Source organism: Elephantulus edwardii, unplaced genomic scaffold, assembly GCF_000299155.1.
Source record: "Elephantulus edwardii isolate Elephantulus edwardi_28Jun2011 unplaced genomic scaffold, EleEdw1.0 scaffold00037, whole genome shotgun sequence".
Taxonomy (NCBI): Eukaryota; Metazoa; Chordata; class Mammalia; order Macroscelidea; family Macroscelididae; genus Elephantulus; species Elephantulus edwardii.
In genome coordinates, this window is record NW_006399787.1 from 13,662,865 (window position 1) to 13,688,646 (window position 25,782).

The 25,782-nt window shown below is 43.4% G+C and overlaps 1 protein-coding gene across 2 annotated transcripts in view; it reads left to right on the plus strand.

Annotated features, from left to right (window-relative positions):
• Nucleotides 1-25,782, plus strand: part of DPF3 (D4, zinc and double PHD fingers, family 3) — a 389,049-nt gene that overhangs the window by 300,700 nt on the left and 62,567 nt on the right. For both annotated transcript variants that reach the window (XM_006884717.1, XM_006884718.1), the window contains exon 7: nucleotides 1,228-1,365. In XM_006884717.1, coding sequence (XP_006884779.1) covers nucleotides 1,228-1,365 — 138 coding nt within the window. The remainder of the gene's footprint in view (nucleotides 1-1,227; nucleotides 1,366-25,782) is intronic.

Below are 25,782 nucleotides of genomic sequence, written 5' to 3' on the forward strand. Positions count from 1 at the left end.
ATATTATATATTACATTATATTATAAACCCACTGGCATCGCATCAATTCTCACTCATGGTGACCTCCTGTGTTGCCAAGTGTAACTGCTACTATAGGATTTCTGGGTTGTAATCTTTCCAGAAGCAGATGGCTAGGCCCTTCCATGGCATTGCCTGTAGGATGAGTTGGAACCGCCAACCTTTAGGTACAAACTGTCTGTGTCAATCACAAGATAGAGGCTCAATAGATGGAAAGGAGGAGGGTGCAACCTCCATTGGGTCTGCCATCCAGTGTTGGTTTAGGTTGGACCTTCCTGATTAATATTATATTAATTATATTATATTTATTATTAATTCTATTCTATTCTATTTGTTATATTATGTTTGTTATATTTGTTACATTATATTTGTTATATTATGATATATTAACAATATTGGTTTTGTTGTTAGATGGTTTTCATTGACCCTAACTCATAGCACCTCTATGTACCACACAAAGAAACCGTGTCTCCCCCAGTACCATCCTCTCAGTCTCAGTGTTTAAGCTCATTGTTGTAGTCAGAACACAAATCTATCTCTTTGGAGGCCTTTGCTCCTTTGCAGTACCTCTGCTTTTCCCAGGCATGTTATATTATTCATGTAAAGCTTTTCTACCTAATAGGTAGCTATAGGGTGGTGGCATGTACAGTGTATGGAAATCTAGACCTGATTTCTCAAGGTATTGCTACTAAATAGTTGTGTGTCCCCAGGCAAATTTCTTTACCTCACTTACCTCATCTGTGCCATGGGTTGTGATTGTGTTAGATAGCTTCCTAGGGTCCTTTGACTTCAAAGTTATGATAATAACAATCACTCTTACTGTATGGCTAGTACTGGTCTAAGGGCTTTGTATAGATTAACATAGCACAACAACCCTATGAGGTAAGTACTACTATAATAATATTATTATTCTTCCCATTTTACTTTGGAAGAAACTGAGGCACAGAGAGGTTGATTTGCTCAGGGTCTCACAACTAGGAAATGAATCTTCCGTACAGCTCTTATCCTCTAACCTGTTAGGTTTTTTCCTTTATTTGGGCTTGTGTGTTGCCTCTGTGGCTGGAGGGAATGGGTAGTGGGCTGTCAACATTTTTTGAAAGGTAAGCTGAACTCTACAGTGGCCACACAGGATCTCTGCCTGGGAGCTTGATAGCAGGGCCTACAAAGGCTGCTGACATTTGTGATTTCTCTTTCTCTTTCTCCTTCTAGTCTGTGGCAAGCGCTACAAGAACCGACCGGGACTCAGCTACCACTACGCCCACACTCACCTGGCCAGTGAGGAAGGGGACGAAGCCCAAGATCAGGAGACCCGCTCCCCACCTAACCACAGAAATGAGAACCATAGACGTGAGTTCCCAGTTGTTAGCCTGGAACAGTGCTGAAGGGGGCAAAAGATTTTCATATATTTTGATGGCAAAAGCTGTCAATATCTTCTAGTCAGCGGTTCCATTGGTCAGCTGGGCAGGAGTCATACACCCAGCTTTGTGACCAGAGGAAAGAAGGTAAGTGAGTGTTACGGCCAGTGCCAGATGCCAGACCCAGTGCCGTTTTCTGTCAGATCCAGAAGACCTGTTCACAATTGCCAACCTGTACTGGATCAAAGCCTTTGGGTAGGCCAATGAGAACAGACATTCCACTTATCTCCTTGACCTTAAGATTTTTAAGAGAATATTCCTAATCTATTGCCCAGCTTGAGCATATTGTTGTTATAAGGTGCTGTCGAGTTGAGTACTAGTCATAGTGACCCTATGAACAATAGATCTGAGATCTCTGACACACTTGAGCCCATTATTCCAATCACCACTGTATCAATCCATCTCACTGAGGGTCTTCCTCTCTTTCGCTAACCCCAACGTCTACCCTGCAGTCCCCTTATGGCAGGACCATCTTTAAACTTTATTAACTTGCAGAGTTTAAGACTTTAGTGTGACCAACCCTTGTGTTCTTATCTACTCTTGTCATCTAGACAGAACCTGAAAAGCTGGGGCAGGAGGTATCCTGACAGAGCTTTGCCCACCTTCACTCCTGTGCAGCTGTTAATACTACGTGTCCCCGTCAACTCTCTGTGAAGAAGTTCCCTTGTTTTAGTCATTTTCACCTTTCAGGAATAAAAGTCAATTGATCTTTTTTGAAGCAGCTGGCATTTGCCTTTCCCTGTCCCCTTCTTTGCCTACAGAAAGAACGGTGAGAAGTGGCCAAGGGATAGCTGTTGTCCCTGCGCTGTGGAGGCTGAGAATATTCTCCCTCGACTCTGGAAAATCTGCAAAGTGTTTAGGAGAGACTGTTACTCTCTCTCAAGTATCAATTACCTATTACTCATTGCTCTCAAGTTGACTCCAACTCATGGAAACCCCCTGGGTTCAGATTAGAGTTTTCTTGGCTGTAATTTTTTTGCAGAGAAGGAGAGAAAGGAACCTTGGTGGTGGTGTGCGTTATGCACTGCTAATCAAAATGTTGAAGGTTTGAATCCACCAGCTGCTCTGTGGGAGAAAGCTGGGCTTGTTTCCTCCTGTAAGATTTACAGCCGTGGAAACCCAATGGAGGGTCACTATGAGTTGGAAATGGACCTAACAGGCGTGAGTTTGGTTTTAATATTTAGCAGATCATCAGGCCTCTCATCCAAGGGTTTAATCCACCAGTTTGTAAGTTAACATCATAAGCCACTTGTGACCCCTACAGACTTTAAAGGATCTACTAGCTTGGCATTGCTTCTCACTTCCCCTGGCATAGGCTTATATTTTTGACATCCCTTCTCTGATGTTAACCAGTTTATGCTATGAGGTAGTAATTCACTCACACTTGAGTTTTTACCATGCTTCTCTCTCCTTGGCTTGTGTCTCTCTGTGTGTCTCATTTCTCTTGGTTTCCTTACAACCTCATGCAAACCCTTGTGTGTGTGTTTATTTATGGAGATGCCAACAGCAGAGGAAGATTTCTCATGGCATCCCAGGAGCAGTTGCTCCAGACCTTAAGTTGTTGTTGTTATGTGCTGTCGAGTTGGAACCAACCCATAGTTGACCCTCTAGAGGGTTTTCAGAGGTAGTTAACTGCACAGAAAGAAATTACCTATCCTTCTCCTGCACAACAGCTGGTAGATTTGAACTGCTTGCCTTTGGGATTGCAGTGCAACTTCTTACCAGTGGACTTCTAGGCCACCAGAGTTCCCTCCAGGCTTTAAGAGGAATGAGGCAATTTCCTCCTTGGGTATCCCTCAGATTTCTTCTAGGTTGGCGGTTGACCTTGATGACCAGGACACGTTTTCTGCCCTTCCCCACAACCTCTTTGGTTGATGCCTTTTACCTCCCAGCTGTTCTGCCCTGTAGCCTTGCTTGGTGGAGAAGCATGGCTTTCCCCTGCCCTCAAGGGTGGCGGGGGGAGCTGCCTCCTCATCCCTGGTCCTCTGCAGCATCCTTACTGCTGCCCACTCCACCCCTCCTCTCCTCCCGCTGCTGGTGAGAAAGGGGTTCCTCAAGGAGGGTCATCTGGCTGTCTGAGGGCTTTCAACTTGATGGATCTGGGGCCTCCTCACAGGGAGAAGCCTCTAGAGTGTTTACAAACACATTTTTAGTAACATCCCTCCACAGCATTCCCTCAGAAAGTTTAGCTGGCTCCATTCTGTTTGTGGGGAGTGTGTTACAGAAAGACCCTTAATATCTCTGAGTGCTCCCCTCCCCCGTTTCTTTGGACAAATCCAAGAGATTTAACTCCTTCCGTGTCCTCTCATGTACACCACCGCTACCACCACCACCACCACCTCTGCCACCGCCACTGCCACTGGCATCACCACCTTCACCACCCATGTGTTTGCTGCTCCGAGCTGTGCTCCGTCCCGCCCACATTCCCCTGGCTAGCAGTCCCCAGCCATCTTCTCAGGAGCACTAATTGCCAGCATCATTAATACCCAGTCATTAGCTGCTCCCACAGTTTGTGGAGGGGGGAGCTCCCATCCATCCTGCCCCTAAATGCCACTGAGCCTGTGTGCTGAATTGAACGTGACAGCTCTGCCACATCTGAAGAAGGTCTCGCCTTCCAGAGCCTTCTTCAGCAGGGCTTTCTGAGTGGGGGAGGGAAGCAGGAGTGCTTAATCCAAGAGGCTAATCTGCAGTGCCCCCAGGAGAAGGGGGAAGGCCTGGGCTCTCGTGGAGGGGGCAGCTCCCCCTCCCCCTTTCAGCAGAGCAGCGGGGTGACCTGAGCTGCCTGTCAGCAGGATCTAATGCAGAAACAGACCTGGCAGGCCCACGGCCAGCTGGGGTCACTCCACCGGCAGCACTAAGTGACCTTTTGACTTTGGTCTTCCTGCTGCCCCTTGCTCGGTCCCTCAGCTGTGTCCCTGAGCTGCCCACTGCTCATCTCTGTGCCTACTGCTGTTAAAAGGGCACTCAGAGAGCTGGCCCTCCCCTCCCCTCCCCACTGCCCTGGTGTTGCCGGCTCAGCAGCACTTACTTCCATGTTGCATTCCCGGCCCCTCCCGGCTGCCTTTGTTTTTCCCTGGTTTCTCAAGGTCTCCTCCTACATGTTTCTCATGTCTCCTTAGTTTTGTCCCTTTTCCCTCTGTGTCCTTGCCTCTCTGCCTCAACTACAGGCATCCAGGGACACTTGAAGCTTACATACGCCCCTTGGGGAAAGAGTTCTTTTTGGACGAGTATGCGCGGTAGAACTTCTGTCTTTCCCCTCCCTGTGTGGGAAGGGATTCTTCTTCCTTCTTCCCCTATCTCCTACCACCATTGTTCAGTTTCTCTGATTTTGTGGAAATGCATATGCACACTCCCACCTCCCCCCATACATTTAGATGAATAAAATGAGGGAGGGCTTAGGCACATTAGGACTCTGGGAGAGAAGGCTCACTTAGAAGCCTGCATTGTAACTCCTAAAATACAATGGTGCACGGTTCCGGTGGTGCCAGCAGAAAAGGCATTGGATTAAAATGCAAAAGCTCTTTGACACAAACTCGCAATGTCAAAATCCTTCTTGAATACCTTATTCACCATCTCTGCACAGTGGAAATCTATGATAAATGATGTGTTCACAGCATTTTTTCGGGGAGGGGGATGTGGAAGTGGAGGGTGGTAGCAGGCATCTATGAAGTCTTGGGCTGGGAAGAAAAAGCTGTGTAAATAAATTCAGTTTAGCACATTCATCTGTCTACCCGCTCATATATCTACCTCAGTTTAACCACCATTAATGGAATACTGTCTATAGGCTAGATATGGGAAATATTGACATGAAGAAGACTTAGTTCTGTCCTTAGGGTGCTCATAGTCTAGGAGGATAAAGGTACATGTAAAGAACCAGCTAGAGAAGGATGCTGTGAGTGCCATAGAAGTATTATCTTAGCTACTCCAGCCTTCAATATGGATTGAAGTTCAACATCAAGAAAACAAAGATTCTCATTACTAGACCAATTGGCAGCATCATGATAGACAATGAAGAGATTGATTTGTTCACAGTTTTAGTTTGCTTGGCTCCACAATCAACACTTTTGGTACCAGCATCCAGGAAATCAAAAGACAAACTGCTTCGGGAAAGTCTGCTGTCAGGGGTCTCTCCAGAGTACTGAAGAGCAATGACATCAATCTGGAGACTAAGGGGCGCCTGATCCAGGTCATAGTCGTCTCAATTGCTTGCTGTGTGTCAGAGAGCTGGCCAATGACTAGGGATGATAGAAAGAGAATTGATGTCTTTGAGATGTTGCTGGAAAAGATTGTTGAATATACCATGGACTTACAGGAGAACAAACAGGTTTGTCCTGGAGAGGGTAAAACCAGGCTGCTCCTTGGAGGCAAGGATTCTGAAGCTTCATCTGACATACTTTGGGCATGTTGCAAGGAGGGATCAGTCCTTGGAGAGGGACATAATGTTTGGAAGGGTGGAAGAAAAAAGAAAGAGAGGAAGACCATCAATGAGATGGATTGATTCAATGACTGGGGTTAGGTGTGTCAGAGATAGTAAAGTTGACACAGGATAAAGCAGGTTTCAGGGCTGTTGTATCACAAGTAACTCAACAGCATATAACAGCAACAATACTGCTGCTGTAACAAAAACATCACAAGAGAAGGGCTTGAACCAATAAATTAACTTTCTCATCTTTTAGGAGGCTAGCAGCCCAAATTTAGGGTATTGGTCCTAGGGTATGACTTGTTCTCTCTTGATTTTGGGGGGAGGCCCTTCTTCCTTGTGTTCTTGGTGGTCTTCATGTGTCACAGCCTCTTCCTTCTGCTGTTTCCTAGCTTGTATTTCATCTCTTTTGTAACTTCAGAAACAGTGATTCAAGAGAGATACTACACTAACCTTATTTCATCAACATAAAATAAGACAACCCACTCCCAAATAGGCATGTTTTTGTTGTGTACTGTTCAGTCAGAACCAGCCCATACCTGACCCTCTGGCGGGTTTTCAGAAGCCATAACTTGCATGGGAGAAGATTGGCTCCTCTTTTTCTGGCACAGCCACTAGTGGATTTGAACCCCGTGCCTTTGCTAGGAGAATAAACATGTTTGTCCTAGAGAGGGTGAGACCAGGCTGCTCCTTTGAGGCAAGGATTCTGAAGCGTCATCTGACATACTTTGGACATGTTGCAAGGTGGGACCAGTCCTTAGAAAAGGTCATCATGCTTGGGAGGGTGGAGGGACAACACAAGCGAGGAAGACCCTCGATGAGATGGATTGATTCAGTGACTGGGGTAATGGGGGTAGGTGTGTCAGAGACAGTGAGCTTGGCACAGGATAGAGCAGGGTTTAGGACTGTTGTACACAGGGACGTTATGAGTTGCAGGTGACTCAATGACACATTACAACAACAATAACGACTACAACAAAAGAACCTTTGTGTTGGCAGCAATTCTTTACCACTGCGCTAAGATTTACAATACATTTTTTGGGGACACAATTCAGTCCGTAACACTTGTGGATAAAGGCTCAAGGGCACAGTGCACTTCTCTCCTTAGTGCTTTCCTAATGCTTCAAGTGTGGCATAGCATCACCAGTAACTTGTTGGAAATACACATTATTTGACCCATCCCCGGCCTTATGAACCAGACACTGGCAAGGGCGCTACAAACAGGCCTCAAAAAGCTTTGCAGGCTCTTCCAATGAATGCAGGGGTAGGGTATTCGATAAGAAAGGTCACTCACACACTAATTGTGGTTGAGTCAGAACCGACGCCTAGCTGACCTTCTATAGGGTTTTCATTGGCTATACATCATCTCATAAGAGACTGTTTCTCTTTCTCCTGTCGAGCAGGTGGATTCAAGCTGCCTCTCTTTAAGCTGTCAACACTAGGAGCCCCCAATAGGCCAGCAGAGCACCAAGGCAGGTTAAGCATGCCCAAGGAAGCACACATAAGCCTGTGCTTACCATGCTTACTGGGTACTCCGCCTCTGTCAAGGATTGTAATTTGAGAAGAGGTTTTGATCATGTGGGAAAGTGCTGTGGACTTGGGAGATACCAAGCCATACTTAGAAGCAGAGTCTTTGATGTAAGAGAAGGCGAAATTGTTCACTATAAATTAGTAAGTAAGCACGAGGAAGCCTGTGCTTACCCTGGTTATAAGGTAATCCAATCTTGAGCACATGCAATAAAGCCCGGGAACTCCTTTGATGGGAGATTTGCATAAGTCTCAACTGAGGAGTGATATTCAAGTTAGACCTTGAAGAAGGGGAGCTTATTGCAAGGGAGGGGTATTTTCAAGTAGAGGAATCTGAATGTACCAAAGCAGGGACATACGGAATATTTTGGTTTGGAGGCAGTTCAGTTAGACTGTCATTCTGAGTTTGGAGGCTGTGAATACGTGGGAGAAATGGAGGCAGAGGCTACAGGTAGAAATGCATCTTTTGACAGGTGGTGTGGTTTTTATTCTGTCAGAAAGGGATGGGGACCCAGTAGCAATTGATAGATTTGTTGTGTGCCGTCACTTTGGAACTGACTCTTCGCTGACCCTCCGGTGGGTTTTCAGAGACAATAAATTGTGCGGGAGGAGCCTGCCCATCTTTCCCTTGTTGAGCAGCTGGTGGATTCGAACAGTGCACATTTTAGTTGGCAGTGCAGCTCTTTACCACTAAACCACCAGAGCTCCCTTGCAATGAATAGAAAGCAAGGCAAATTGTGACTTAAAAGGAATCTTTCTGGAGCATTATTAATTGGTAAACAGCACATTTTTAGTATTATAAATAAATATAACATGCTCTGTCCAATGCATGTAGAGGCTCTAAGATGGAATAGATTTGCTCAGAGATGGAATAGATTTTTTTAAAAAATGTGTCTTTAACATTTATTCAGACAGGCTTCTTGGGTGTGGGAACTTGAAGTTGGACTGTCTAGATCTCGAGAGGTCTCTCCTTTTGTCTATGAGTGGCACACCTGGCACATAGTAGGCCTGGCTTTTGGAGTCTGTTGAAAGAAGAGAGGCCCCAGCCCTGGTATGTCTTTGGAGGGCACACACTCAGCAAAACAAAAAGAGGAGAAGCGAATTGATTAAGGATTATGTCTGCTGATTAGATAATCTGAAAATTAGTCTGATAATGTGCAAATGATCTAAAAGCAGTACATTATGTCATTGCCATACCGATGAAGAAAGATCTAGCCGATGTTAATCTTCTGACATTCTTGTCCTTTAGCATACGGGGCCCAGATATAGCTTTAAAAGGTAGAATGAAAACCACTTTGGAAATAAGCTTAACAATTTGGGGGCATTCTGAAAAGTGCCTGAAAAGCCATAAAGTGCATATAGCTAATCACTTACACAACCTTGCCTCAGAAAATTCAGGCACTGTTACAAGACAGATAAAGGAAAATTCAGAGACAGGGCTGTGTCTGTCTGGAAATGGGAGCTGCTTCTGGTTTCCTGAAGAGCAAATTGGGAAACTATCAACAGGTGTTCTTTAGATGGATTAATATGTAAACTGTTGATAAGCTACAAAGAGCTGGCTGGAGGGGTTTCTCTGGAAGTTCTAGGCCAAAATAATAAACAAACAAGAACAACAAAATAATAAACAACAAAAATAATGAACAAAAAGAACAACAAAAACCCAGTTGTTGTTGAGTTTACTCCAACTCCTGGTGACCCCATGTATGTCAAATGATAATTGTGCTTCATAGTGGGGTTTTTTCCTCCCCTCCCCATGGTTGATTGTGGAAGTAGGTTATCAGACCTTTCTTCTGAGTTCCTCTGGGTGGACTTGCACTTCTGATCTTTCAGGTAGCTGTCAAGTGCATTAACCATCTGCACTATCCAGGGACTCCCCTGAAAGATATATGGAGTTAATTTTCCAGCCCAATGGGTTGTCCACAGCCTTGACTTAGTGGCTAAGAAAATGAATTTAGAATTGGCCAGCCCGACCGTGAAGTATAACCCTGCAACCCTGCCTTCTGTCTCCAAGCTGTGTAGAGGTGGCTTATTTACTTACACTTCTCTGCCCCTTAGTTGGCTCATCTATAATGAGTAGATAATGATCACGTTGGCCTCCTGGAGTTGTCATGAGTTTGAAACGAGATGAGGTAGATAAGGGTTTCGCTCCATGCTTGAACATCTTGAGCTCCAATGTCCCATTTCTGTCCCATTTGGACCAAGAGAGGACGTTTTGAGCATTAATGTCCCATTGCTGTTCCTGTGACCGCAGATGGCTAATTGGAATCAGGGGCTCTGTCTGAGGCAACATGATGAGATTTTTCTATCCCTGTGAAGCTAATGGCTGATGGGGTTTCATCAGCATTTGTTGTAACCACATGGGCTTGATGTGACCCTGGTACATCCTTGTTAAATCTTCAGTAAGGGACACAGCTGCTACCTATAGGTAAACGTGAGTGTTTATTGAATGCTTGCTGAGTGTGCTCAGTTGTGGGGCTAGGTGTAACAATTGTTGTGGACCGCTGAGTCAGAGCCAACCTATAGCTGCCCCTCCAGTGGGTTTTTGGAGGTAGTAAGTTACACAGGATTGCTCCTCTTTCTTCTGTACAACACTTGGTTCATTTGAACCATGTACCTTTGGCTTGGTGGTACAATTCCTTACCACTAAGCCACCAGAATTCCCTCCCCTTTCAGATGTACCTGGGCCTTGTAAAATACTTGTGCCCTAAGCCCTAGGGATACTTTTGGTTTAACTGGATTGATCAGATGCGTGCATGAAAGCCAGTTAGAGAAAGCTATGAATCAGAATCGAGCCAAAGGTGATATCCATTTATTTATCAGCCCATCTCTCACCTCCCCATCTACCCCAATATCCTGCCTTTCTGAAAGCCTCTCTTATATCTTAAGGCTCTTTAGATGAATTACCTAGAAAATCTATAATTGAAGAATTCCATGCAGTTTGCTAACATTCCTTGATTATGTCAGATACTGCTCTAAGCATACGACATGTGTATTGTTCATTCCCGTCAATAATCTGATAAGGTAGGTTTGGTCCTCCAGAAGGCACCAAGGTACACAGAGGCTGGACTGGCCTGCTCATAGATACTCAGAGTGAATGTGAAGCCATGAAACATGGGCCACTTCTTGAGAAAGCTTATTTAAATAAGCACTTTGACTCCCCTTTCCCTTGCCTTCTCAGAAGTTTAAAAAAAATTTTTTTAAAAATTGAAGGAATGTATGTATACATGGTGCCAGTACTTTGTGCACATCCTCTCATATAATGTTCACAGCAATCCCATGAGGTATATGCTAGTAACCATGGTTTACATGCAAGGAAACTGAGAGTCAACAAGATGGGAAGCTGAAATATGTGGGTACTGGACGTCATTCATTCAACTATGTTAGGACACTGAAACTCCCCAGTTTCAGTCTAGGATCTAAATGCCAGTTCAAAAAGGACCATCTTTGTCATGGTCCTAACAAATATTTTTGACTTTTCTCATGCATCCATATACCAGGCCTGACATAGACAACAAAGACAATGTTGGACATTGTGCTTGGGTGAGTAGCAATGGATTAAGTGTGTTAAAGCACTGAATCCTTGGGGAGCTCTGGTGGCCTAGTGGCAAGAAGCTGCACTGCAATCCCAGAGGCACGTGGTTTGAAGCCACCAGATTCTCTGCTGGAGAAGGTGGGGCAATCTCCTCCTGTATCAGTTGGATCTGATTTGATGGTACACATGCACAAAAGAATAAAATTTTTTTTTAAAAAGCACTGAATCCTAACTACTAGATCACCAACGAGGATGGTTTCTTACAAGTTTATAAAGCAACCATATAAGGTGTAACTACTCATCTCTCCTTCAAGAAATAAGATGGAAAACAAGCAAAGGTAGACTGTAACAATTAGTCCAAAAGGCTGATGGACCATGACAACCTCAACTTCTGTGACCCTGAGATCAGAAGAACTAGACAGTGTTCTGTTCCTACGGATGACAGAGTTGGAATCCACGTCCAGCTGCTCTGTGGAAGAAGGATGGACAAGGATTTACTGTCTCAGCAAACCCCCTGGAGGGTCAGCTACAGGTTGTTTCCAACTCGAGGGCAAACAACCATCACTGCTGACAAGGGACCACAGTAGAAGATCCTAGATAGAGTGAAGGGAAATGTGGAATGAAATTTAAAAACTTGACAAAGGCCAGGCTTACTGGCCTGATAGAGATTGGTGGAGCTCCCACTTTGAGTTTGTAACAAAATTCACTCCTATAGTTCAGCTTTCATTCAAACAACTGAAAAAGCCTATAATGTGGCCAGTTAACATCAGGGAGATACTGCTTCATAGAATAACCAAACATATAAGGTCAAAAGAACAGCATTTATCCAGGATAACACCAGCCCTGAAGGCAGAAGGGGATAGAAGGATTAATGGAAATGGGAATTACAGGGATGAAGAAGGAAAAGTGAGGCTACGTTGTGGATATTTTAATTAATAATATCTAACAAAGTGTATATGAATGGTTGAATGAGAAACCATTATGCTTTGTCAATTTTGCTCAAGTCACCAAAGAAAGCAAAGCCCCAAATGCATCCAGTTACCAAATATGACATATTGCAAAGACATGTTTTTGAAAGAAGTTACTGTATTAATGAGGATCTTTACTTAGCACAAAGGAGTCCTAATAAAGCTATGGTTAAAGCATTAGACTGTTAACCAAAAAGTTGGACATTCAAACCCACTAGTCAGCCTGATGGAAGCTTTGGTCTGTAAAGATTGTTGTTGTTGATTGCCTTCAAGTTGAGCACAACTCAAAATGACCCTATGAACAAAAAGCCTGAAGTCTTTCCATAACTATCAACATTAATCAAAGTTCATAGAGTTTCTGGAGGCATGTTGTTTAAGAAGTAGATGCCCACCCGCAAAGCCCTTCTATTTGTAACTCACAAGTTTGTTCTCTCTAGGTTTGCTCCCTTTCCTATAGGTAACCTTAACTCTGAGATTTACTCCAGAATTGACCCTGAACCCAGTGCCAGTGACAAAAAGGAAATACAACTGACAGCTAAGGAAGCAAAGGAGGATGGAGCCTCTGGGTTCAACCAGCCATCCCCACTGGACCCACCTGGGAAAACACTTTGCAGTCCAGAGGGGAGCAAATGACAGGAAAATATCTTCTAACAGAGCAAGAAGGCAAGCAGCTGTAACCCAAGACCACCAGTAAGGTGATAAAGCATCCTCCGTTCTCCCCTTTACATCTACGCCCCTGTTCAGCATGAAGAAGCCAGAGAGTCGGCATCCAATTCCCAAATCAATAAGACAGCTGGTTTACTTACTATTGGAAAATGCTTGTCATTCCTCTGTAGCATCTGGTCCCCACTGGACCCTCATCATTTCCTTCACCTGCTCCCCCCACCGACCAAACTGTGCAGCTCTGCAACTGCATCCTGGCCCATCCTCACCCTTCTGCCCCCAACCCTCACCTTCTTGTACCCCCAATATGTTTTTCCCAATAAAAAAAAGTAAAAAAAAAAAAAGAAGTAGATGCCACTCCTGCTTGCAAGATTACATCCTCAAAAATCTTCTGGAGCAGTTCTACTCTCTCTAATGGGGGTCACTATGAGTTAGAATTGACCACAAGACAGTGAGTTTAATCTTCAAAGGGGATAATGGTAGTTCAGTGGTACAGTCCTTATCTTCCATAAGAGAAACCTGGGTTCAATTCTCCACCAATGACCTCATACACAGCCTGTCTGCATGCTGGCCTATATGTTGCCAACAACAACAATGATGCCATATTAATGTAGGTGCTTTAAACCAATCTGCTTTAGGCACAGAAATAAACAAGCAGGAATGGTAGGTAGAAAGACAGTTGCCACATGGACATTTCTAAGCAACACTGAGACCTGACCAAAGATTTTCCACAGAACGTATAAAGAAAGACTTCTTCTGCAGGTAGTGCCCTGAATTTGGAAAAAAAAAAAAAAAGAAAAAAGATATTTCTGTTCATTATAGCCACTCCCCTGTGGTATTTCTGTTATAGCCATATTAAGAAACTAAGACATACAAGGTCATCATGAATCAGAGGCCATCTCAAGTGCTCTTAACAACTTTGACTTCAAAGCTCCTTACCACCTTCAGCTGTTTGTTCATAGTATGGCATATGGACACTTTCCACCACATAAGGTTCCGAAGGAAGCTTTAATGTGTGAATGATGCATAGCTTACCCTCTGGCAGGTTTCCAGAGGCAGTTAATCACACAGGATGAGATTGCCCATCCTTCTCCTGCAGAGCAGCTGGTGGGCTTGACCCACATGCCTTCAGGATTGCATTTCGGCTTCTTGCCACTGGGCTACCAGAGCTCCACTGATAGGAGATTTTAAAAAACAAAACATCACCTTCCACTCTATTACTGTATCCACCCTGTGATGGGTAACTACTTAGACTATTGTAATCCATCATTTTCATGGGCTAATTTTTCAAAAGTAGTTCAGCAAGTCTTTCATCCTAGTCCATCTTAGTCTGAAAATTTTACTGAAGCCTGTTCATTTGGCTTGTATGTTATATCTTTGCAAACCATGAGCCTCCACTCACCCACAGGTGGTATCTGTTCCTTAAATATGTTATTGTTTTTGTGTATCATTGAGCTGGAACCGGCCCATAGCTGACCCTCAGCAGGTTTTCAGAGGTGGTAAATCGTATGGGAGATTGTTCATCTTTTCCCTGTGAAGTGGAGTGGACTGGTGGGTTCAAACTGTGTGCCTTTCGGTTTGCAGCACGACTCCTGCACAATTCAGTGCAGTTTCTTACCGCGAGGCCACCAGAGCTCCACCAGAGCCCTGAACCACTAGTGACCTCCATAAAGAAGATTCTTCTTTTTAGGTGCCATTAAGTTGATTACGACTCATAGCAACCCTATGAACACCAGATCTGAACCTGGCCCATGATGATCTATAGTGAAGCAAAAATATATGAAATATTAGCCGAAAATATAATGAGATACAATGTGATATGTTGTATTAACACAGTGATTCTCAAACAAGAGTGTCAATCTGAATGACGTGGAAGGGTCCTGAAGATATAGGCTGTAAGATCACACCCCCTAAAGTTTCTGCATGTCTGGGATAGAAGCTAGAAAGTATATTTCTCATCAAGTTTCCAGGTGACACCAGTGAGGGTGGTACTGCTGGTCCAGGAACCACACTTGGCCTTGAAGAAGCCCAGCTTTAGATCTCCCATATTCTAGCTTTTCCTTGCAACTCTTTGTTGTCTTGGATACACTTTGGTAATTGGTTGTCCTTTTAATCTAAATGGGTAGGTAGGCCTGGCTTGTTTCCTTTTCTCATGCTTCTGTCCTATCTGGGGCCGTGTATATAGGGCTCTCAGCACCTCTTCCTTCCTTCTTTTGGGTGGCCCCTGTCTGAGTCTCACCCCCTGACTATTCCACTCCATCAGCTCTGTGGTTTCTGGATTGTTTCTCAGTGCCTTAAGATTGAAGCCTGCAGCTCATCCCGGCCCCTTCCCTGAATTTGGCTTTTCAATCTGTAGAACATTGAAAATGTTTATCCTTTATGGACTAGTTGAGTTTGAGAGGTTGTGAGGAGGCCTGGAGGGGTGGCAAGGCAGGGCAAATAAGAAGTGGCTTGCTGAGTTCTAATAATTGCAGTAATACCCATACAATTTAAATGGCTAAAGAAGCTCTTCTGGCTTAGATAGCCCACAACATTCAATTCTTTGAGGGGAATTACGTTCAGAGGCATGTGGCATGCTTTTCCTCAACGGATTCATTTGCTGGGAATAACACTTTGGCCCACAAGGGCTTGAGCTGACCCACATGACCTCTCATTGGAAAACTGAAGTATCTTAATTGTTCATTCCCTGATCAACACTGAGAATAATAACGGCAATCCCAGGATCTTGGCCCAAATCGTATTCTAGGTAATGGACTAAGGATATTATTGATGGGACATGTGACAGTCTATCCCCAGATCTGGTGACACGGTATATAAACTCCTGGAAAAAAGTAGCAATCTTTTGACAAATTGCAGCTCTTACTGAATACATCCACCGAGATGGAGACATTCGTGTGGATAGATGTATGTCCATCAAAGGATGAGACCTGTTATATAAGTGGATACTGTAGGTTCGTTGGGGAGAAACAGAAGCTGGGACTCACGGGGCTCTGGGACCAGCAGAGTGTGACAGTTCTTTCTGTTTTCATGGCACAGTTTTTAGGAGTTTATGTTCACAGGGACTTTATCTAATGGGGTGGGCTTTGTATTTGATAAAAGCAGTGACCAGCTACCCTTGGGTCAGTTTCTGACTCATGGGGGTGTACGTACATCAGAGCAGAACAGTATTCCAGGACTTCTAATGGCTGATGGCAGAAGTACATCTCCAGGCCTTTTTTACCCAGGCTTCTCTGGATGGATTTGAACTTCCAATGTTTCCATTAGCAGCTGAGCATCTTAACGGTTTGCACCACTTAGGGCTTCCATGTTTGCTAACAAGGAAGGAAAAGAGGGCAGGCTTAAGGAAGGGTGGGGGGACTCATATCACATTTTTTTATCCCTATGAAGGTCTGCTGACCGACCATTAAAAGATGAGGCCTGTTTTTTTCACTGGCTGGTAAAGAGCCCTTGAAGAAGGACTGAAGATGAGGCTCCTGGGACTCTGGGGCGAGCAGTTCTCAATTCCTTCCATCCTGGTTTGCCAAGAAATACCTACAGAAGAGGATTCGTGGGGGAGGGCAGGCTCATTGGCTTCCAGCTCAGCTTATCCCAACAGGGGGACCCCATTATTGCAACTCACCGACATTTTTGCCTCTGATAGGAATGGGAGTGACTCTTGCCATGTATTAAAGTGGCCACTCAACTCCAAGGGGAGGAGGGAGCTGTGTATCTCCTCAATTCCTGGTCTTTTCCATCTTTTTGTTGGTTGTGGATTTATGTATTTCTTTCCCCCAAAAGCCTCTGTGAAGATGTGTCCATCCTTTCATTAAGTATTTATTGTCAGCACTGTGTCAATCACCAAGCCAGGTGCTGAGAATTCGGGATGAAAGGCAGGGCTCCTGCCCTCAGGGAGCTCCTGGCTAATAGGGAAAGAGCTGCGCACACAAATAGAAAAACAATGATGAAAGGCCTCGCTCCTCTGGGCTTGGAAAACTTTGCCTTTTCTGTCTCATCTTTCACCCCATTGTAATCCTCAAATAATAAGTCTAAATGCAGCATAAAGACTGCGTGTAGCACATTCTCTTACCTCTTGACAAGCATGTGCTCAAACCTTCCTGTGAGCTTGAGAAAAGCCCCCTCCAGGAGCCCTGCCTTTCACTGTTTAAAGGGCCTCCGTGGCTAGCTTTCTGTGTGGCAGGCTTCCAGTTCAGCTCCTCCTGTCGCCCAGCGACCTTGGCCGTCAGAATTTCCCATGATGGAGTGCGGTGATGCACCAGCCCCATCCACAAACGTGACGACGTGTGACACGAGCCCTCAGCCTTTTTTTCCTGGCACATGAATCTCAGTGTCTGGATGCATCTTGAGTGAGGGCACCCACCTCTTGCAGTCCTCCTCATAAATTCACATGGGCTATGGTGCTAGCCGGCTAAATGGCAGGGGAGGAAGGGGAGCTCTCGGCCCTTGAGGACTCTGATGGCCTCATGGCTACATGGGAGTGGACACAGGTTCTTGATCCCCCAGCTCTCCATGTTTAGGGAGGAACATTTTATCTTCTTCCCAGAGGCCCAAGACGGAGCCTCAGCTCTTGAATCAGGTGGCCTGAAAAAACCAGTCTGCCTGGACCCCCAACATTTTATTCTTTGAATCTATGGGATTTATTTTTTCATCACTTCTAGGGAAGCAATGAAAAAAAGGTGTCAGACCTTGGGGATTAATTTATGTGAGTAAATACGTAAGGAGCAGAGTGAGCAAGAACGTGAGAATGAAGGCCATTTATCCAGGCTTTGAGGCTTGTTTCGCCCTCTGGTCCAGCCTTCCCCACGGACTCTCTCCTGCCACTTTTAACTCTCTCCTTGCTCAGCGCCTCATGGGCCCAGCACAGAGCTCTTCGCAGCTGCCTGCGTGCCGCCAGTCCCCCTCATTAAGGTGCTGGTAGAGGTAGCAGGATGTGGTGGTGACCTCCAGCTGAGGCCTGCAGGGTGATTTGCTTTTCTCTCTCAGCGTCCAGCCTCCAAAGCTGCCTCCACAAGCCTGGCTGACCAGTATGCCTGCGTAGCCAGCCTGGGTCTGCCTTTCTTCCCATATTCCTCATTCCCTCTCTCTTCTCTTTATTCCGCCCTCTGAAGATGCGCTCTGCACAGCCAAGTGGCACCAGGCTAGGATGCTTTACACTTGAGAGATGAAGTAATAACAGGTGGCAAGACTGGAGGCTGCTGGAGCCCAGGATTCTGGTTGCTATGGCAACGTGTCAGATCTGTGGAGGGATGGGGAACTGTCAGCCTGTGGAGGGTGGTGGGGGTAACCAATGAGAAGGGCGAAGAGAGGCACATCTCTGCCTGGAGGTCTCTGCTCACTGCCTTCAGTCTCCCCAAGGGCTGCAGACCCTAACCAAGCAAGTCCCCGCAAAACAGCTGGGGCTGGGGCTGCGGGGGCCAGCAGCAGTCACAATATGCTGTGTTTGCGCTCAGAGGCCCTGGCAGGTATGTGTGCTGTACTCAGGAAGTGTGGCCACGCTTTTGTGTGTGTGGCGAGGAGAAGCCCAAACTTCTGGCCTGGTTCCTGTTTCCCTAGGACACTTGGGTTGCAGCTCTGATCTCAGCAGAAGGTGGAAGAGAGGGTGTTGCTTGCTGGTAGCTTGACTAGCCCTTCTTTTCACGGATGGCACATTCACAGCAGATATCAGACAGAAGACAGAGACAGCCCAGTCTGGGTGGGAGCTTTAATGGACGCTTTGCCATAGGCACTGACTCATGACAGCCCAGTGGGATGTGCACTATGGGATGGAATGCTGCTTAGGCCTGCACCTTCCCGGTGATGGGCTGTGGACCACTGTGATCTGCAGGGGTTTCATTGGCTGATTTTTGGAAGTGGATCACCAGGTCTTTCTACTGCATCTTGGTCTGGATGGTCACTGGCCAGCTTGGCATTACTGCCACTCACAAGTCTCCACTGACGGACACGAGCCGAGGATACACACGAGGTGTGTTGGCCAGGGAATCAGGCCCAAGTCTCCTGCTTGAAAGAGGATAACACTGAGTCACCAGCGGTCATGATGGAAATTAAAAAATTCTGTTGTGTGAACTAGTCTCATTCCAGACTCTCCTTTCACTGAGAGTCATGACTAGATGATTGGAACTATGATTATTCCTTTGTCTGGGTTTGTTTTCTTTGCCTTTTCACTCCCACTCTCTGGGTCCTCCCCAGCCCCCTATAATATTTCTTCGTGAACTTTGATCCTGATTTCGCTATCTTTTTCCTTTGAGCTTTTTTTGAGTTCTCTCCCCTCAGGTAAATTCTGAAAGTCTTAAGGCTCACTTTATTTTCTCGGCAGCTTACTTGTATCTCTTGTATGATCTCAGCCCATGAACATAAATCAAGGGGAAACCAGATCCATCATTGTGCACTCCGCCTTTGAGATACCAAGAGGGTCTTTGCCCTCCCTGTCATCTTCTTCTGTAAATTGGACTCAATTTCCCATACATAGAAGCTGAATCGCTATTTGAATCCCACTTGCAAGGTCCGGGTGAGCTTCCTATTTATAGTAAAATCCTTTTTATAATGATCTCATATACGATACCAGGAAATTGCTCGTGGCTGGTTCAGGCCATAGACCAATATAGCCACAGTGTGAACTTTACTTAAAAAACAAAGCAAGCTCCTTCACAAATCCCTGGAATTCTTGGAAGAAGAGTCTTTTGGAGTTGATGATGCTAAACAGGATCACCTAGGATAGATTACTGTGGAAGAAATATGAAAATTTTAGTTCAAAGAAAATTTTTGCTTTTATCAGCCTGTCCCAATGAGTTCTATCACAGTGAGCTTCCTAATAAAATACGAGGTGAACCAAGTTGACTCGAAGAAATTTATAAAGTATTTTATAGGAAAACTATGTTCAGAAAGTATTTACCATCAGACTTCCCAGGAGGCAGAGAAACAATGTGAATCATATAGTCCCAGAGGACACAAACAACCAGGGTTCTAATCCCAGCTTGTTCAAATTGGGACCTTGAATCAGCACCTTAATATCTTTAGACTTCACTGACTCTGCTCAACAGACAATACCTTCTTCAGAATTGGTATGTGTGAAAATTATTAAAATAACATCTGTAAAAGAGTCCAGGGTAATGTTTCTCACATATTCAGAGTGTAATCAATGTCTGGTTGTTGTTGTTGTTGTTCTTCTTCTTCTTTTTTCTTTTAATAAAAGCTAGTCAGACATGAAGGGTATTTATGACCTCTGTTCCCTTCTTAGAATACAGTAAATTATAATCTTACCCTGTTCATGTATGTCCATATATAGACAGTTTTTCACTTTACAGTGTTGTTCTACCAGCAGCCCAAGGTCCTCTGCCTCTCACTCATGAAATGAACATGAGATGAGGCTTCATGGCTGACAAATCCATCTGGACACAGACCAGCTCTGCTCTCTGAGGAAAAGGGAAATAAACCATAGGCAGAGAGCGATAGTCATTTGACTCTGTCACAGGGAAATAGAAGTTTCTATTGCCATACCCCTCCTCCCAAAAGAGGCAGTCCCAGGGGAATACTATGCCATCTTATTTATATCTTCTCCATCTTATCTAAGCTTTCATTCCATTAATAATGAACTATTCCTAAGTGCAGAGGATTGTATCTTAATGTCAAGAAAAAGAAGATTCTTACCACTAGACCGATAAACAACATCATGATAAATGGAGTAAAGATTGAAACCGTCAACAACTTCATTTTACTTGGATCCACAATTAACACCCTTGCTACCACAGTCCGGAAATAAGGAAATACATTGGATTGGGAAAATCTGCAGTTAGAGACCTCTTCAAATTATTGAAGAGTAATGTCAGTTTAAAGACTAAGGTGTGTCTGATTCAAGCCATGGTCTTTCAATTACATGCTATGCATCTGAGAGCTAGACAATGAAAAAAGATGACAGAAGTAGAATTGATGCCTTTAAGCTGTGGTGTTAGAGAAGAGTGATGATTATCCCATGGAAGGCCAAGAGAATAAACAAACATGTCTTGGAGAGGGTGCAGCCAGAGTGCTCTTTGGAAGCAAAGATGATGAGGCTTCGCCTCACATTGGGCATGTTGCTAGGAGGGGCTATTCCTTGGAGAGAGACATGATGTTCAGAAAGGTGGAGGATTGGCAAAGTAGAGGAAGACCTTTGATCAGATGGGTTGACATGGTGACTGCTGCAATGGACTCTAGTCTGTCAAGAAGTGTGAGGATGGCACAGGATAGAACAGGGTTCAGATCTGTTGTTCATAGAGTTGCTAGGGGTCGTACTCAACGGCACCTAAGAACAACAAGTGCAGAGCACAAAAGGCTTCAACAATGAGTTAGACAAGGTCCACAACCTAAAAGAGTGGATCATAGAACATTGGGAGAAAAGGCAGGTGGTACAATGGTGAAGTGCCTGACTGCTAACTGGAAGGATGGTGGTGCCAATCCACCAGCTGCTCTACAAGGAAGGGTGTTGTTATTGTTGTTGATTGCCTTCAAGTTGAGCACAACTTATAGCGACCCTATGAACAAAAGCCTTGAAGCCCCTCTACAACTTTCAGCATTTATCAAAGTTCATAGCGTTTTCAGGAGACAGGTTGTTTAGGAGTGGATGCCACTCCTGCTTTCAAACAGGGAAGGGAGTGGGTAATTATATGTTCAATTGTTTCCATAAAGATCATAGCCTAGGAAACATTATGGGATAATTCTACTCTATCTTACAGGGTTGTTAGGAGTTGGAATCAAATTGACCACACATATGAATAGCAACACATATATGTGACACAGAACCAGGCAGTGTTATTCTGTTATATGTAAGCTATTATATATAAAGTCAGTATGAATCAGAGTGCCCCTAATAACAACCACCACCACACATATAGGAACAAGAAAAGAGCAGAGCAGTAGTATAGACTGGGTACCTTCCCTGAATGTTGACTGGTCATTTGTTGTTGGGGAATTGGGAAAATATCATGAAGGGTCCTCATCTTGAAACCAATCTCAAATACCACACCTCCCCCCCAAAAAAAGTGTAAAAGAAGCAGATGCATAACCTACTGGTTAATCCGTCTCACTGACATTTTACCAAGGCAGAAGGATACTTTAAACTCAAGATAATGAAAGCAGTAAGGACTAAAGCAAAAAAGTTTTCACTGAAAATGCAGCATAGCTGTTTGCTATTACTTTGTATTCTAGATCGTTGATAGACTGAAAATGATGTCTGTCTCTCTGCTTCTGGGATGCCACAGCCACACACCAGGACTTGTATCTGAGGTTTCAGCATTTGCCCTTCATACCTCTTTCTGGGCACTTTAATATTGTGAGGAACTAATGTAAATACCTTCTGGCATCCATCTCTGACTCAATTTTCTTCTCTTCAGTTTATTTCTGTTCTTTTGGGCATTTTTACATAGGAAAAAGTACTCCACCACTTTCTGCTTTATTTTACCAGACCATTTCTGATTGTTGGTGTTTTTCTTTTGTTTGTTTGTTTTTTAAATGACTTGTAATATATTTGCCCCTAATTTAATAGGGTACTCTTCTCATTGGTGAATGCAATAAAGAATTACCTGAAATTCATATTTTATCCCTTAGTCTTTAAATTTCTCAAGGTGTATTATCTACTACTCCAATTACATAAATGCCATGAATGGAGGTTTTAACAACATTTTATTCTATCATAGTTTAGGATGGTAGAAGTTCAAATTTAGGGTGCCAGCTTTCAGGGAAGTCTGTTTCTGTCTGTGGTCCTGGGGACAGGTCCTTGTTTCTTTTAAACATCTGTGGGTCAGGTAATCTCCCTGTGTCTTGTTATCCATCTTCCCTTAAGTCTAGAAGATTCTCAGTAGGGATCCTGAGTCCAAAGGCTGTTCTCCGCTCCCAGCTCTTCCTACCTGGTAGTACTGAGGCCCTAGGTCTCTGTCTGCTTCTTTAATTCTTTTATATCTCAAAAGAGATTGACTCAATGTAAAACCCAATTCTACAAATTAGGTTTTATCTTTAGATCATTAACTTTACAGAAGTTAGGGTTTATAACATCAATCACAAAGTAGATGTATAGTAGTGAGAATCATAGCCTAGTTAAATTGTCACATATTTTACAGGATACAAGTCAATCCACATCAACAGACAATTTATGTTATAGGAAATCTGACTCCTTGGTGCTTAAACATTTTGAAAATGGGGGAGGGAGGAAAATGTGCAACAATGAATCAATGAAAATCCAACTTTTCTGTAAATTTTCATTACATTAAAATCACAATAAAAAGGGAAAAAATGATGGAACCTATTTTTTTTAAAAAAAAGTCTGTGAAGGACTAAATGAAAAATCAATAAAATTTATAAATGTTAACTCAAATAAAAAGAAATAATTATAATGGTTAAAAAAACCTATAAATACTGGGAGCGGAAGTCAGACTTAATGGGAAGTCCTAGGGGCTAAAGGAAATGGGAACAATTTGGTGGGAACCTGAAAGATGGGATAATTGTGGGCATAATTCAATGGTAATTAATACAGTGTATGGGAATATAATAATATGAAATACAATTCAGACATTGTATAAATTTTGTATGCAGAATTATGAATTTTCACAATGTATGTGTATGAATTTTCACAACGTATACATTGTGAATTTTGTATGCAAACCAATATAAAATAAAAATTTTAAAAAGAAACAATAAGAGAGACAGATGGCAAGAATGAACCTCCTAAAAAATTTTAGTTAGGTCACGTACACTAGGTTTTTTGATTACCTTTCATGCAAAAACTATCTGTATTGTGATTGTCATCTCTACATTTTATGTCTGTCAAGGAACTTATCTTTCACTGCTCTCTGCCCGTAAACTTAACACACCCTACTTCTTTCTATTTATGTGTGAGTTGGGGGTTGACATAAATGACTTTATACATAGAGAAAGCAGAAGGTCATTAAAAAGGACAGAGAAGAAGGAAAAGAGTCAGAGGAGAGACTTCCAATCTTGCTCTTGAATGCCAAGTAGCTAATGAGAATGGCAAAAATGATGATGTGAAAAAGAGCTGATTTCAAAGGGCAGTTCTAGAAGACAAAGTAAAATCTTTAACAAAGTAAAGTAAAAACTAAAAGAGAAGAACACACTCAGCATTTCTCAAATTGAAAGAACTGAATAAAAAATTCAAGCCTCGAGTTGCAGTATTGAAGGTTTCTATGGATAAACTGGGTATCTCTGGTACCTTCGTCCTTTGGGAATTACAATGATAACCCAAGGGCCATGCCTCCCTGGCACTTAAGAGTCCACTAGTGGCTCTCCGGGAGAAAGATGAGTAATCTCCTCCTGTGCTACTTATAGCCTCAGACCCAATGGTCAGCTCTGGTTTGGATCTGACTTAATGGGTTAAGTTGAGATGAGTAAAATATTAAACAATAGAGGAAACATTAAAATAAGATAGAATGCACGGAATCACTGTACTGAAAGAGAATTGGTCATCCTCACCATTTCAGGAAGTAGGAGGAACTGTTACACATGGTAAAAACTTGATGATATGGCAAGAGAAAAAATGCAAGGTATACTGATCAAACCCATGGCTGTTGAGTTAATTCCAACTCCATAGCAATCCTCCATTGGCTTTCTAAGGCAGTAAATATTCTTTTTGGGAAGTGACTGCCTTCGTTTTTCTGTAGAGCAGTTGGTGGATTTGAACTTCTAACTGGCCAGGAGTGCTACGTATAACACAGTATGCCATCAGAGGCACATTTAAGCTGCATTGTATGTATTGACAAAACCCCAAAGCTCTGGGAAATGATATAAAACCAGGTGAGCTATTTCAACAAGCACATACTTTGTTGAAAGTGCTGTGCTCATTCTTCTATGCCAAGAAACTTGGAAACCAGCTACCTGGTCAATCAACCAGAAAAGATCCATATTCATACCCATTCCAAAGAAAAGTGAAACCCTACCAAAATGTAGAAATTATCAATAATTCCATATGGTTCAGAAGAGGGTGCTGAATGAGGGATATCAATGGTGATGTCCGATAAATTGAATCTGAAAGCAGAGAAAACCAGAAAGATGCTGACCTGTGTTCTTTGACTACTCAAAAGCATTTGACTATAAAAAAAAACCCAAACACAAGACAAAACAAAACAAAAATCAACAAAAAAACCCCTCCCTCCCCAACATCCACTCATCTGCATGGATCATAACAAATTTGACATTGCAAAGAATGAGAATTTCTGAACACTGAATTGTGCTTTTGTAGAACCTTTACCTAGGCCCAGAGAAGCTTTGCAAACAGAACAAGGTGATACTTTCTAGTTTAAAATCAGGAAAGGTGGAGTCATGATTGTATCCTTTCATTGTGTTGATTCAAATAATTTGACAAGCTGTATTACGGGAAGAAAAATGTGGTATTAGAACTGGGAGAAATTTACTAACAACCTGTGATATGAAGATGACACAACCTTGCTTGTGGAGAGAGTAGAGAACTTGGAGTGTTTGCTGATGAAGATCAAAGATTATACCTTCAGCATGGATTAAACCTAAACATAAAGAAAATAGAGAATTTTCAGAAACTAGATGTTCATTGAACTAGGTCACTCATATTACCTAGTGGCAAGAAACTGTGCTGCAATCTCAAAGGCATACAGTTTGAATCCACCAGCTGCTCCATGGGAGGATGGGCAATCTCCTCCTGTGTGATTAAACTGCCTCTGAAAACCCACTGGAGAGTCAGCTATGGGTCAGTTCCAACTTGATAGCACACAAGAGCAATATGCAACATCATGACAAATAGAAACATTAATGTTGTCAAGAATTTCATTTTATTTTACTGCACAATCAATGCCCATGGAAGCAGAAGCCATGATATCAAACAACACATTTTGCACTGGGCAAAATCTGCTTTCAAAAACAAGGATATATATGAACAAAAGGGGGGAAAAATCCCACACACAAAAACCAACCCAAACAATAAAAAATTACCAAACCCAAAGATGTCACTTTCAGGACTAAGGTGCCTAACACATAAACTACGATGTTTTCATTTGCTTCATATGTATATGGAAGCTGGGCTTGAATAAGGAAACAGAAAGGATACCTTTACATTCTGATGCTGGTAAACAATTTTGACTGCCAGAAGAACAAGCAAATCTGTCTCGGAAGCCATACAATCAAATATCCTTTAGATGTGAGGAAGGCAAAGCTTTGTCTCATATGTTCTAGACGTGGTTTCAGAAGGGATCAGAAGAACATGATGCTTGGTAAATCAGATGGTCAGCCAGAAAG